Source organism: Petaurus breviceps, unplaced genomic scaffold (genome assembly GCF_028583685.1).
Source record: "Petaurus breviceps papuanus isolate PSGF00001 unplaced genomic scaffold, PetGlider_PUasm1.0 220, whole genome shotgun sequence".
NCBI lineage: Eukaryota > Metazoa > Chordata > Mammalia > Diprotodontia > Petauridae > Petaurus > Petaurus breviceps.
In genome coordinates this window covers 22,325,551-22,338,131 of record NW_027185876.1, presented here as the reverse complement: position 1 = coordinate 22,338,131, position 12,581 = coordinate 22,325,551, and the positions used below count along the sequence as shown (strand labels likewise).

Here is a 12,581-nt window from a genome sequence, read left to right as displayed (position 1 = left end):
GGACAGTGATCAAGCCTATTGCAAACTCAGACTTCCTCACTCCAGGATGATCACTGAGGGAACTTCCTAAAAGAGTACTAGCAGCCCTTGCTCTTCTTCAGCCACAAAATGTACGAACGGGACAATGTGCTCACTCCTCCAGGATTCAGGACATGAAGCAAAGAGGCAGCTCATGTACTCTGGCTGGCGATAATCAAACTGCCAAAATCAAATCAACAGACTAATTGGAGGAGAAACTAACTCAGTGAGATTTCAAGACCAAAAAGGAGACACAATTATAAGAAAACTGTTGGTCATTTTAAACTTCCCTTTTGAAACTTACAAGAAGGAGAAGAGAAGCCAAAATGAGGGTCTTCTTTCTCATCAGTGGTTTGGCACTACAAAATGTTAGTGGAAAGGACTCTTAAATTATTGTCCTGGGTAATTTGTGGGTTGAAGTTCAGCAGTATATTGAGATTTAAACCACAATATGACATGAATAGTCACTAAACCCTCTGTAGAGAGGTTTGAATTGTGAAAACTTTGTCAAATTAATACATTTTTAAGAGAAGAAATATTTCATAATCAGAAGGGAAGAATTTAAATAAATTTAGAAAGCTGGTGTCATTACAATCTACTACTCTCCAGACACCCCAAGGTTTCCCTATCTCCTAACTCTGGTTAAAAGCATGGAGTATGGTAGAATTTTGACACTTTTTTTTTTTATAAGCAATCAGGGTTAAGTAACTTGCTCAAGGTTACACGGCCAGTTATTTCTGGGTGTGGTGCTAAGTATCTAAGCCCGGATTTGATCCCCAGGTCATCCTGACACTGGAGCTGGTGCTCTTACTTGCTGAGCCACCTGGCTGCCCCTAAGCAATTGGGGTTAAGTAACTTGCTCAAGGTTACATGGCCAGGTGTTTCTGGGTGGGTGCTGAGCCCAGATTCGATCCCCAGGTCGTTCTGACACGAAGCCGGTGCTCTTACTCATTGTGCTACCTGGCCGCCCCAATTTTGACACTTTTAAAGGTGTATTGTATTAGGCACTCTGTATTCAACAGACAAGACGGACAGAGTGTGAGCATGTGCACATACATACACACACACACACACACACACACACACACACACCTGTGCAAGGAAAAGGAGAATGTGCTCTTGTTTCTTACCTGCTTAACAGGAAGCATGTAAGCTTGAAATCTCTCCTGCATCTACCAACTGACATACAGAGACCTGTCCTTTCATTCCACTGTGGTTACATGAGCTAAGTGAGCCAATCAGTATCTGTGAGGAAGCCAGGCTTTTTCATTATACCATTTCACTGGCAGATGAGTGAGCAGAGAGCCATTTAAAGACACGGGGACTGCTTTTACTCCCCACTCTACTAACTGCAGCCCATCTGATATCAATCTCTCTTTCAAATTCAATTTTCTAGTAAGATGAGTCAATGCAAGGTGAATTCCTTTATAATTACATTTAGTGATTTCAAAAGTGAACTCAAATGTACCCAATAACCTGATGGACAATATTCAAGTTACAAATGCCCAGGAAACTGTGAGAGACAGTTTTTGAAAATCTAAAGGAAGAGTGTCAGGAAAATGAGAAAAGTCTTAAACTTAAAAAGGACTTAGACCATCTTAAAAGTTGGACTCATTTTTACAAAAACAATCTGGCTGAATGACCACATCCTCAGTAATCTTTATAAAGAACAGGGTAGTTAAGGAGCGGCTAGGTGGTGCAGTGAGAGCACCAGCCCTGGAGTCAGGAGGACCTGAGTTCAAATCCGGCCTCAGACACTTGACACACTTACTAGCCGTGTGACTTTGGGCAAGTCACTTAACCCCAACTGCCCTCCAAAAACCAAAAAAAAAAAAAAAAAGAACAGGGTACTTAATGGGAATACAGACAATACCCAAAGATGCAATGCTGCTGGAGGAGAGAAAGAAAAGGGTAAAATGGCCTAAGCTGTGTCAGTAGCTAAGACTGGATACAGCCTGCTTTGGGGGATGTCCTGCTATGGACCTAGGAGTACCCTTGGCATTTCAGTCTGGTCCTTTACCTCTCATTAAAACCTAAGGAAGTCAGCTCTGCTGAAGGCTCCATAGTAATTAAACTAGAAAAGATTACATATACAGCATTCCACATTTTAAAATCCTTCTCTTTCTTCGACTATATTACCACCTCCTTCAAGACCTTCCCCTGATGTTCTTTTCTACTCACCCATTACTGAAAGTGATGCCTCTCCAGATTTTCTTAAGAGTATTTTGTATGGCCTCCCTTTCTTTGCCCAATCACCCTGCAGCCTGAATTATTATATTTATTGGGGCATGCCATATACTTTCCCTCCCATATCCCCTGCCAGACAGGGCATAAGCTCCTTGAGGACAAAAATAGGGTTTTGGGTTTTTTTCATTTTTGAATTTCTAGCACCTGACAGAGCCTTGCAAACAGGAGGCACTTAATAAGTGCTCAGTTCGTGGAATTTATTATTTCATAGTCCTGCATTGCAATTTTCCTCATAAAGGCTTGGGATTATTTCAAGTCATTTTTGTCCCCCTTCCCAGTTTTATTTCATTATCAAGTCCATCCCCTGAGGTGTGTAGCAGTGGCATTTCAGCTGGGCAAACACTATAGATTCATTGACCCATATAAGCAAGAACTGCATCAAACAATTGCTGTTATTTAATTAGGATTTCACTTAAATGAATAAATCAAATTATAAAATGTTCCAGGGCATAAAATGCAATAATATAACATATCAAATAAGGGTGAGGCTAAACTGTTATCAGTTCCCCCAACTCATTTTTCTTTCAGAACAGCAAGATTTGCATAGCACTTTATAATTTTAAAGCTGCTTTTTCTCATAAGTCATTGCAATTGAACATCACAACCACCTTGTGATGTAAGATGTGGCAGGTGTTCAAGGCTCAGGGTAAGACAGACAGCTAGCCTCAGAACTAAAACCTAGATGATTCTTTGAAGCTTTTAGCATACAGGATTCTTTTGACTACATCACAGTGACTCTCCTCTAATAATATTGTAACTGCAAATAAGAATGATTAGCATTCTCTAGCATATTTCTATTTATATCACGAATAGCTAACATTGGGAAGCCAAAACCCCTTCAAAGAGGGTATAGTGGAATTTCTTTTTTACTTTTTTTTTGCTTTTTTGGAGGGGGGAAGACAGGGAAATTAGGGTTAAGTGACTTGCCCAAGGTCACACCGCTAGTAAGTGTTAAGTGTCTGAGGCTAGATTTGAACTCAGGTCCTCCTGACTCCAGGGCCAGTGCTCTATTCACTGCATCACCTAGCCGCCCTGATATAGTGGAATTTCAATGGACTTGGAGCCAGAAAATCTGGGTTCAAGCCCCACTCTGCTTATGTGTGACCCTGGGAAAGTTACTTCACTCTGCTTTGGACCTCAGTTTTCTCTCCTGTAAAAGTAGGGGCTTTATTCATCTCTAAAGGGTCTCTTTGAAGATCTACTATTTTTTGGTCTGAAAGCTGCCAGAAGAAGGCAGTGTCTAGTGTGGGAAAGCGTCTCATCACTGAATGATGACCTTTTCTGGTTGATCCAGCAGCACTATTTCTTGATAGTAAGAACTTTTGTCCAGCTTGGTCTCCCTTAGCAGAAATCTATCATCATTTTAAAGTGTTTTTGGTGGTTCTTAGAAGCATGACATTATATTATAATCATGTAAAGAACTACATAGGTATCCCTTAAAAAGGTAGGGGATGGGGGCAGTTAAGTGGCATGGTGAATTGAGCACTGAGCCCTGGAGTCTAGGAGGACCTAAGTTCAAATCTGGCCTCAGACACTTGACACTTAACTAGCTGTGTAACCTTGGGGAAGTCACTTAACCCCAACTGCCTTGTCTTCCCCCCTCCAAAAAGAAAAAGTTAGGGGGCCGAGGGTGAAGGGGAAGGAAAGGAGAAGCTAAAAGAAATTAAGAAGTTGGTTGACAGAGTAGAGAAAGGGGAGGGTTTCTGAGAAGCCCTTTTCCTGTGACTCAGCCCAAAGGACAGGAATGCATATTTCCATGATGAGCCATTATCATTCCTTTAGAGAAGTGAGGCTTTGTCAGGTCAATCCATCTGCTTCAGGGACACTAAATTTAGGTGCTAAGAACTTGTCTTTTGGAAAGGGGCCGGGGGAACTAGTTTGGAGAAGAGACAGAAAGCTTGGTGTGTGAGTTATGGCCAAGGTCATTGGTCCACAGACACAGTGAACCTTGTTAAAGTACCCAAACTTGTGACATCTCACTTTTAAATTAAATTTCTGCCAAGAGGAATATCAAGGTAATTCATATACTTTAGAAGAAATTCTAAAGAGTTTATGTATCCAAGAGTTATTTTTTTTAATCAAGGTAATAAAGGAAAAAAAAAATTTGATTTTGTGGTGAGTTTTGGCTGAATCAGCAGCAAAGAATTAAACAGTAGCACTATTAAGATAAAATTCCTGACGAAGTTTAGCTTCATGTAAAAGAACTATTACTAATTTCATTACTGAATAATGGTTTATTGAATGATGTTGGGGAGGGAAATAAAAGGGTCGCGCAAAATGAAATATTATTAACACCACAAATCATCATCATCATCACCACAACCTGAAATTACTAACAGTAATAGCCACAAAATGTATGGTACTTTTTTAGTCATGGAGTTCATGTTGTGTAAATCAGCTGTTTATGATATGCTGCAGAATATCAAAATGTTTGTCTTGTATTTGATATACACTTCTTTCTGGATGTATCAGAAAGGTATCACAATTGCATAAGCCAGTGTGCATCTCATCCACAGTTCCCCCTGTCTCAATCCCTTGATTTGACATTAACCCCATTGGTAAATGACTTTGGCTTTTTATTTTTTATCTTATTAATCTTACAAATCACTGGAATTAGATCATCTGGGAAGTCTGCTCTGAGCAGTGCAATAGTGTTTGCTGCCTGCAAAAATATTAAACTGGTTACAAGGAAGAGAACTCTGATTTTGCTGGTTTTCTTCTGTGAGCTCTTTTGACCTGGATACAGCCTTAAAGATCAACTTTTTTTGATGGATGAGGAAACTGAGGCATAAAGCTATTAAATGCTAGGACTGAGGCCACACACTGAATATCTGAGTGGGCACTTGAACCCATGTCTCCTGAACAATCCAGACTTTTTTCCACTATACCAAGCTGTTTTCACATCCAAGAACCAGCTGATGTGACAGGACCACGGCATGCAGTATGGCATTTGATCTAAGCTACTCAGTGCCATGCAGACACCCTCAAGATTGTCACCTAAATACCACTGTTATTAAAAGTGCCTGAACCGTGTTCCAGGAAAAGGAGAGCGCGGACAACTCATTACCGTGTCACTGTAAGGCAGCTTCAAGGTCATTCGTGATGTGGAGAAGCAGCAGTTATAAGACTCCTCCTCCCCTTTCTCCAGAGTCCTTCCCATAAGGCTTTTAGTAAGAGCTGGGTAAAATTAAAATCTGCTGCTCTAATGCTAATTGATCCCCTCTACTCCAATGCCAAAGGCAGCAAGATCTATACATATAGCTAGGGAAAGGCATTTAACAGCTACTCTGGATGCAAGCTGTGGGTCTGGCATTATCAAAATGGTGGGGAGTTGGGGGATGGGGTGGGATGGGGAGAGGATAGCAGGTACAAGCAGAGAGAGGCCAGAAAGTCCTTGGCATTTTGTAGGCGACTCAGTCCTTCCACCCAGGATGTTCAAGTGTCAAAGGAGAACAGATAATTAAAACACAACACACTAAGACATGGAGAATATCACCATTCAATAAATAGCTTTGATAGACCAAAGCTTGGAGAGAGATGTTCATGGTCAAAAAGCAAATCAGAAACAAAAAGGAGATCTGAAGTCAGAAACCCCAGCTCCCAGCCGTGTGGTAACTAATCTTCAAGTAGTTTACTTGCTTTTTTAGCCTCCACCAATTTATTTCCAGGTTTAAAAGTGGAATATTAAAATAATTAAATGATGATGAAAGTAGCCAGAGGTGTTTCCTCCTTCTGTGCACTACAGTGAAAAGATTTCTCTATCCTGGGAAGTTAGACACTACAGTGTAAGCTGATCACCTTCTAGCAATGAAACCTCTCTCTTTCCTCTTTCCAGAGGTCATTAAAAATTATAGGACTTAAAAAAAAAAATTGTTACCTCCGCTAGACTAGAAAACCGAGCTTGGGTGTGTTTGTTTTTTACCTGGTGGTGCTACTCGATCCTGATATTTAGGTTGGAATTCACTGATGGTGAGCAGCATCACTTGGATGGTCCCAATGAATATGCCAGCTAGGCAACCATAGAATATTAGATAGAACAGGAGGATCTTAACTGCAAAAGAAGAGACAGAAACACAAATGCTTTGATGCAGTCACACGTCTCAGAATGCAAGTCTGATCACCAGCTGATGAATGGACTTCCTCATTGCCCTTCTACCCCTCTCCCACTGAGGCCCCTGTGCCAAGAGAGCAAAGAAAAGAACATATCTTCTCAACTCATTCTAAAGTGGGGGTGGAGGGCAACATGTTAAGGGGGTGGGGCCATTCTGATTGAATGAGCCAGACATGGCTCATGCCACATGTCTATATGTGTAGGAGAAGCTCAGATAGGACCGACTCATCTTTGTTCTTCGGCAATTTAATCATTTAATGCCTTAAATAAGAAATGCCTCTCTTTAAAAGTGGCTATAATAAAAACCCAGAACTAGTTTTCAATGTCAGAGCAATGTCCTTCAAGTGTGATGAGAAATCTCCCAGAACACACTTCAGTTTTCTCATGAGAGGGGTTGGACTAAATAAATAATCTCCAATATCTCTTCCTCTTCTACACCTGCAGTCCTATGTCTTAACTCACCTTGCTTACTAAATATGTATCTAATATTCCTTCATGCTAAAAGGCTATATTTGAGAAGCCATGCTTCCCTCAAATTAAACACAGATTCAGCTTCTAGGACAGGGGCTCTTAGCCTTTTATTGTGTGTATGTGTATCATGGGCCCAAAGAGACAGAATAATGTTTTTAAATTGACAAAATATGTAGGAATACAAAGGAAATCTATTATGTAGGAATATATATGTATGTATGTACACACAGTATAAATATACATGTGTATTCATATATAAATATATAATCATGTTTTATATATTTTGTTACATATGCATAGATAAACATATATATGCATATAGCTATACATAAAACAAGTTCATAGGCAACAAGGGCAATACAAAAGCAAGAACATAGCAAGATCCAAGAAAGTCTAATTTAAGCTTCTTCAAATATTATGCACTGTTGATCTGTGTTACCCATTAGGTGTAATGTCCTTGTGCTCAAAGGGCCACAGTAAAGAGGAGAGGGACATCGATGGTGAAAGCAGCCATTTTATTTATTTTTCCAGCTAATGATAATAATAATAATAATAATCTTGTTTTGAAAAGAACAAGTATGGGGCGGCTAGGTGGTGCAGTGAATAGAGCCTTGGAGTCAGGAGGACCTGAGTTCAAATCCAGCCTCAGACAGTTAACACTAGCCATGTGACCTTAGGCAAGTCACTTAACCCCAATTGCCTTCCAAAAAGCAAAAAAAAAAAAAAAAAGAGCAAGAAATAGCTTCAGTATTTTTCACCTTTCTTTTTCCCAGCAGTTAAATAGTATAGAGGTCAAAATAGCTGCAGAAGCAAAATTGAAGTACATTGACTGGAATGAGGCTATCAGTTACTGGTTTACAAGGATTATCTCCACTGATTAACTGCATAGTAACATGCTGTACTAGGCATCGACAGGCAGTCTGCAGTAAGGCAAAGAAAGCCCACGCCAAAAGACTCCATGCTAACAGAGAAGTAGTAAGACATGAGAAAACAAGGGGAGACGCAAGATTAAGGAAGGAATCAGCAATAGGGTGTCAGCAGAGGGTCTGCGTAACTTCCATTAATTCTTTCCAAGGACAAAAATCTCAGCTGAATCTCAGGAAACAAAAATATGATTAGGAGGCAAGAGTGAATGTTTGCTTCTGTGTTGTTGTTGCTGTATTTTTTTTAAGCTGGCTTTCTGTGGGCAAGAAACAACACAAAAAAGTAATTTTAAATTTCTTCTGAATCCAAAAAGGAGTAGTAAAGAAGAGAGAGACAAATTCCACTCTAGCACTCTAAGGGTTAAGCCCAGTATTCTGTATCCAAGCAGCAGTAGGCAAATGGTAGTAACATGACGTCAAGAGAGATTTGGAAAATTTTTCCAGGGAATGCTCCTAGGAGGTACAAGGAGAGTTGGTGTAGCCAATCCTAACAAGATGTCTCCCTGTCTTTGATTTTTTTTTCCCCCTCTCCCTACTTACCCCATTTAGTTCACCTCAACATAGAATTCTTAGGCAAGTCCCACTTACCCTTCCCTAATATTCAGGGCTCGATATTATTCATTTAGTGGGATAGAGATACCTACTGGTGATAACCTACCAACAAGGTACATAGGCCTTCTAGGCCAAACACCCCATCCAGTCACGTTATAAGTAAAGCAATTTACCTCAAGAACAAACAGGCCTTTCATATAAAGCTGACTGGATACCCACAGAGGAATAAGGAATTCTTGTCTTTTAAGGACATATTCTTCAGCAGACTTTCCTGCCTGACATAAGGCTGCTAGATTATAGTCCAGAATCCAGTCCTGATACCTTGAAAGGAATGTCTTCAGTGAATTACTCAGGAGGGGGCTGATTCAATGTGGGTGGGGTGGAGGGAAAATCAGACCAGCTGTGGTTTGTAGCAGGAATAATAACCAACAGAAGCTTTTGGGGAGGAGGGCAGAGTGCCCTTCATAGGCCTTAGGCTGTTGGTGATGATAAACTAGCATCTGGCCTCAGCTTAAAAAGAAAAAAAAAATACCCAACTATCCACCCTGTTTATTGTTATATTAAAAGAGATAACAAAAGCATATGATGATTTAAGGGGTCCTTTCTTTGTGGTTTCTGTGATTCAAGCACATGAAAACCTCCTCTATCCATCTTGGTGAAAATCTAGCTACAGGTAAAAATGAGCCAAGGGCATCTTGTCCTCTTCCCAAGGGCATCCATGTTTATTTAGCTAACAGCTTGAAAAGATAGTTTCATCTGTTTAAAGGAAATGCCTATCTTTCTCAGTTATTAAGGGGGAGAGGGTTAAACTGTCATTTCTTCTCCCTCCCCCTCCAAAGGGAATAGAAAAAATTACAAATATATATATATATATTTCCAGCCCATCTGGAAACATGGCATCGACTAATGCCATCAATAGATTTATGTTTATATCTATATCAAAGTGTATCTTCTAAGATAATATATTAAAAGCATAGGTTTTTATAGACATATCCATATGGTGCTGTTTTCTCACTAGGTTGGTTAAAAGAGTTAGCCATTCCAAACCATATTACCTTCTAAATCAAAATTATTCCAAGCAGAAATCATAGAAATGGAATGAGGAAAAATAATCTATCAGTGTGGGAGGGTAAGGACTGCCAGAAAGTTTTATCTTGAAAATTCACAGATATGCCTAGAGAATCTGCTGCATTTCATGCCTGTTTTGATATTCCTCAATGGGCAGGTATATGTGCCCTTACTGTCTTCCTAGGAAGGCATGAAAACTAGGGAAGGGAGTTGCCAGCAAGCAAGGGGGAAAAGGGCTGGGTTAATCTGTTGTGTACCTTACCGGCCTCACTCAAGTTACATCTAGTTGCTAGGCAATGGCCCTTTCAAGGAGCTGTTCACCGTAGGCTTTCTTGATTCTTTTCAACCTTAACCTCAGTTTTTGCTGCCAATTATTTGAGCTTTTCCTTACAAATTAAGTAAAGAAAAAGCAGGGCATTATTCTCATTCAGGTATCTACCTTTTAGTTCTCACCAAAAGAGGAAAAGAAAAAGTCAATACCTCAGAGTCCTCTATTTTCCTTTATCCAGGGTTACCCATGTTTCCTTGTGACACCTTGGAACCAGGTTTCACCTTGACTAACCTTGGAGTGTGATGCATTATTAACCCTTTGCTTTCAAACTAAACTCGAGGAAAACCTACTACTAGCTGCATTCATTTTTTTTTAAATGGTCTCTTCTCTTTTTTTCCTTTTCAAAATGTCAGCCAAGCACCCTGTTTTCCTGACTCATTCTGCTGCTTCATCCCACAGATCCTCCCATCTAAAGACACTGCATCAGCTCCTATCAAGGGTTTCGTGGTGGCAGTGATGCTGATGATGTTGGAGAAGGAGGGGGCAGTGATGCAGGAGGGGGGAGTTCCCTCCCTCTCTCCCTCCCTCCTATCTGGGCCGCAGTCACGACTCATAGATTTGACTACAACATGCCCTTCAAAATGACCTTTTTCAAAAAAACATGTCACCCTTTTCCATATCGGAAGGAGAAAGAAGCAAGGTGTCTTATTTTCACAGAAAATTGCCTATTAGACTTAAGCAACAGGCTAGCTATACGTTTACCTGTATTAGACTTAAGGAGATACTGACATACATATATAATAAAATGATCCTCTACTGTCTTTATGGTTATTCCCTAAATGAGCTCTTCTCTAAAATTTACCCAGGATGCTAATTCTGTTCGAATTCATTTAATCTTTAGGGGGGAAAAAAACATTATCAAGATTTTCTCCATAATCCCATTTCAGAGTCAAGGTTCAAATTAATGTCCTGACATTGAGAAACCCCTGGGCTGTAAAAGACTAGGACAAGTCATGGGGGGGGGGGGGGGAGTCTGTAAAACCATTATGATGAAATACTGCAGTATAGGCTCTCCATACCGTCTCCTCTACTCCTCCTTCCCTCTTTCTTGAAGCACATTTCACGACTGAAGGAAGAAAGATGTTACAATACACCCTCAAACCTTAAAACAGAGATTGCTTTGGCTCTAATTATCTATAGATGCTCTGCCTAATCTCAGTCCAAAAACGCCTTTTTGGGGGAGTGTGGGTGGGGGAAGGGAAGCTGGAGGGAACATTGAGTGCTCTTAGGTGCTGGATTATATACATTAGGAGAGCGTGCAAGAGCTCCTCACTACCATAGTTTGCCGGTTATGATGATGGCCACCAACTCCCCTAGTGAATGCTCTGTCCCCCCTCTACCTTTCCCTTGCCTTTTACAAGCAATGACAAGTCGGGGACAGACAGAATGGCCGTGCCTTGCCGCAGCTGGATCAGCGCCTCACGATCACCCAGTTCCACCCTCCTCCCCCCCCCCTTCCCCCGAAAGATGCAGTGTGGGGTTCGCAAGTACTAGCCGGGAGCCGGGGTCCTGAGAGCCACAAGGTCTGCGAGAGGTGGAGGAAGGGACTGGGGGGGATGAGGCGGGGAGAGGGGAGTACTTACACCAACTGCCGCCGGTCCTGCCCAAAAACTCCTTTTTCTCCGAGTTCCAGATGAATTTCTTCCAGCTCCCCTCTTCCTTGGCTTTCCCGCGAGCCATGGTGGCGGGTCGTCAGCAAGCTTCCTCAGCAGGGAGACTGGGGCGTCCCCCCAAGCAGTCCTTTCCTGCTGCCTCTCGGACCTCAGAAACCGAAGGTGCCGCCGGGTGCGGGAGAGCCCTGGTTCCCTGGCTCCGTCCTCCTCCTCTAGGCTCTCTCTGCAGCCTGGACGGACGGACTGACGGACAGACTGCGCCGCTGCCGATGCGGCTCAGACTGCGAGCGAGGAGGTGGAGGTGCTCGGCAGTGCAGAAGCCGAGGCAGAAAGAGGGGAGGAGGGAGAGAGAAAGAGAGGGAGGGAGGGAGAGAGGGAGGGAAGAAAGGAGGGAGGGAGGGCTGGACTCCGGTGCCCGGCACTTATTGGTGGGCGGATGATAGCTCTCGGTCTCTCTTTGGTTATACACGCGCTCTCGCCCTCTGGGGGTTTGGTACTTAGCAAACAGCCGCTCTTGCGGGTGCCCCCACTGCTGTAGGAGACCTGCTCTTTCCCCCACCTCCTCGGACCCCTGCAGACGCTGGGGCGGGGGTACGATGGGAGAAAGAAGTATGGTCGGACCGACCGACTGACAGGTTGGCCAGGAGACTCACGCTCGTCTAACAGAGAGAGATAGGCTCGGGGAGCACCCCCCAGCCTTTACTATATACCGCGACGCGGTGTCTGAAGGCCCCGCCCACCTTGGGCCGGGCTGGCCAATTGTCAGTCCAAGGTAGGCGGAGTCTCTTGCCCGAAGGGGCGGGCACGGGGCTGGCACAATGGAGTGGATGAAAACCGGAATGTTTAGGGGCTAGAGAGCTGGGAGGAGGAAAAAGGGACAGCTGAGAGAGCTCTTTCCCTATCTCTCCCCGCCCCCCCACCTCCCCGGAGCTTAGATCCTCCCCCTAGCTGGGGGCTTGGGAAGGGGAAGGAGGGGAGGAGGAGGAGGAGAAGGAGAAGGAAAGACACCTGAGTGGAGGTTTTTGGACTTTCTTGGCCGGAACTGCGGTTGCTGCAGTAAGAGCAGCTACCTTGCGAACGCACCCTGGCCATGGTCTGGCAGTCCGCTGAGGGGGATGGGAGTGGGCCTCCTGAATTCAAACCCTCCCTCCCTCTCCAGCTCGCCTCCTCCTCTTCCTCAACCCTCCACCTCCCAGGCCCTTGGAGGAGAAGGTCACCCCAGGACGCTTCTCCACTGCGGGGACTCT

At 43.0% G+C, this 12,581-nt stretch overlaps 1 protein-coding gene across 1 annotated transcript in view; it reads right to left on the bottom strand.

Annotated features, from left to right (window-relative positions):
* ATP1B1 (ATPase Na+/K+ transporting subunit beta 1) overlaps positions 1–12,043 on the bottom strand; it is a 28,790-nt gene extending 16,747 nt beyond the window's left edge. Inside the window, exons 1-2 of the mRNA XM_069094737.1 lie at positions 11,305–12,043; positions 6,188–6,316 (exon numbers count right to left, since the gene is read on the bottom strand). Coding sequence (XP_068950838.1) covers positions 6,188–6,316; positions 11,305–11,401 — 226 coding nt within the window. The 5' untranslated portion in view covers positions 11,402–12,043. The remainder of the gene's footprint in view (positions 1–6,187; positions 6,317–11,304) is intronic.
* Positions 12,044–12,581: the final 538 nt, after the last annotated feature.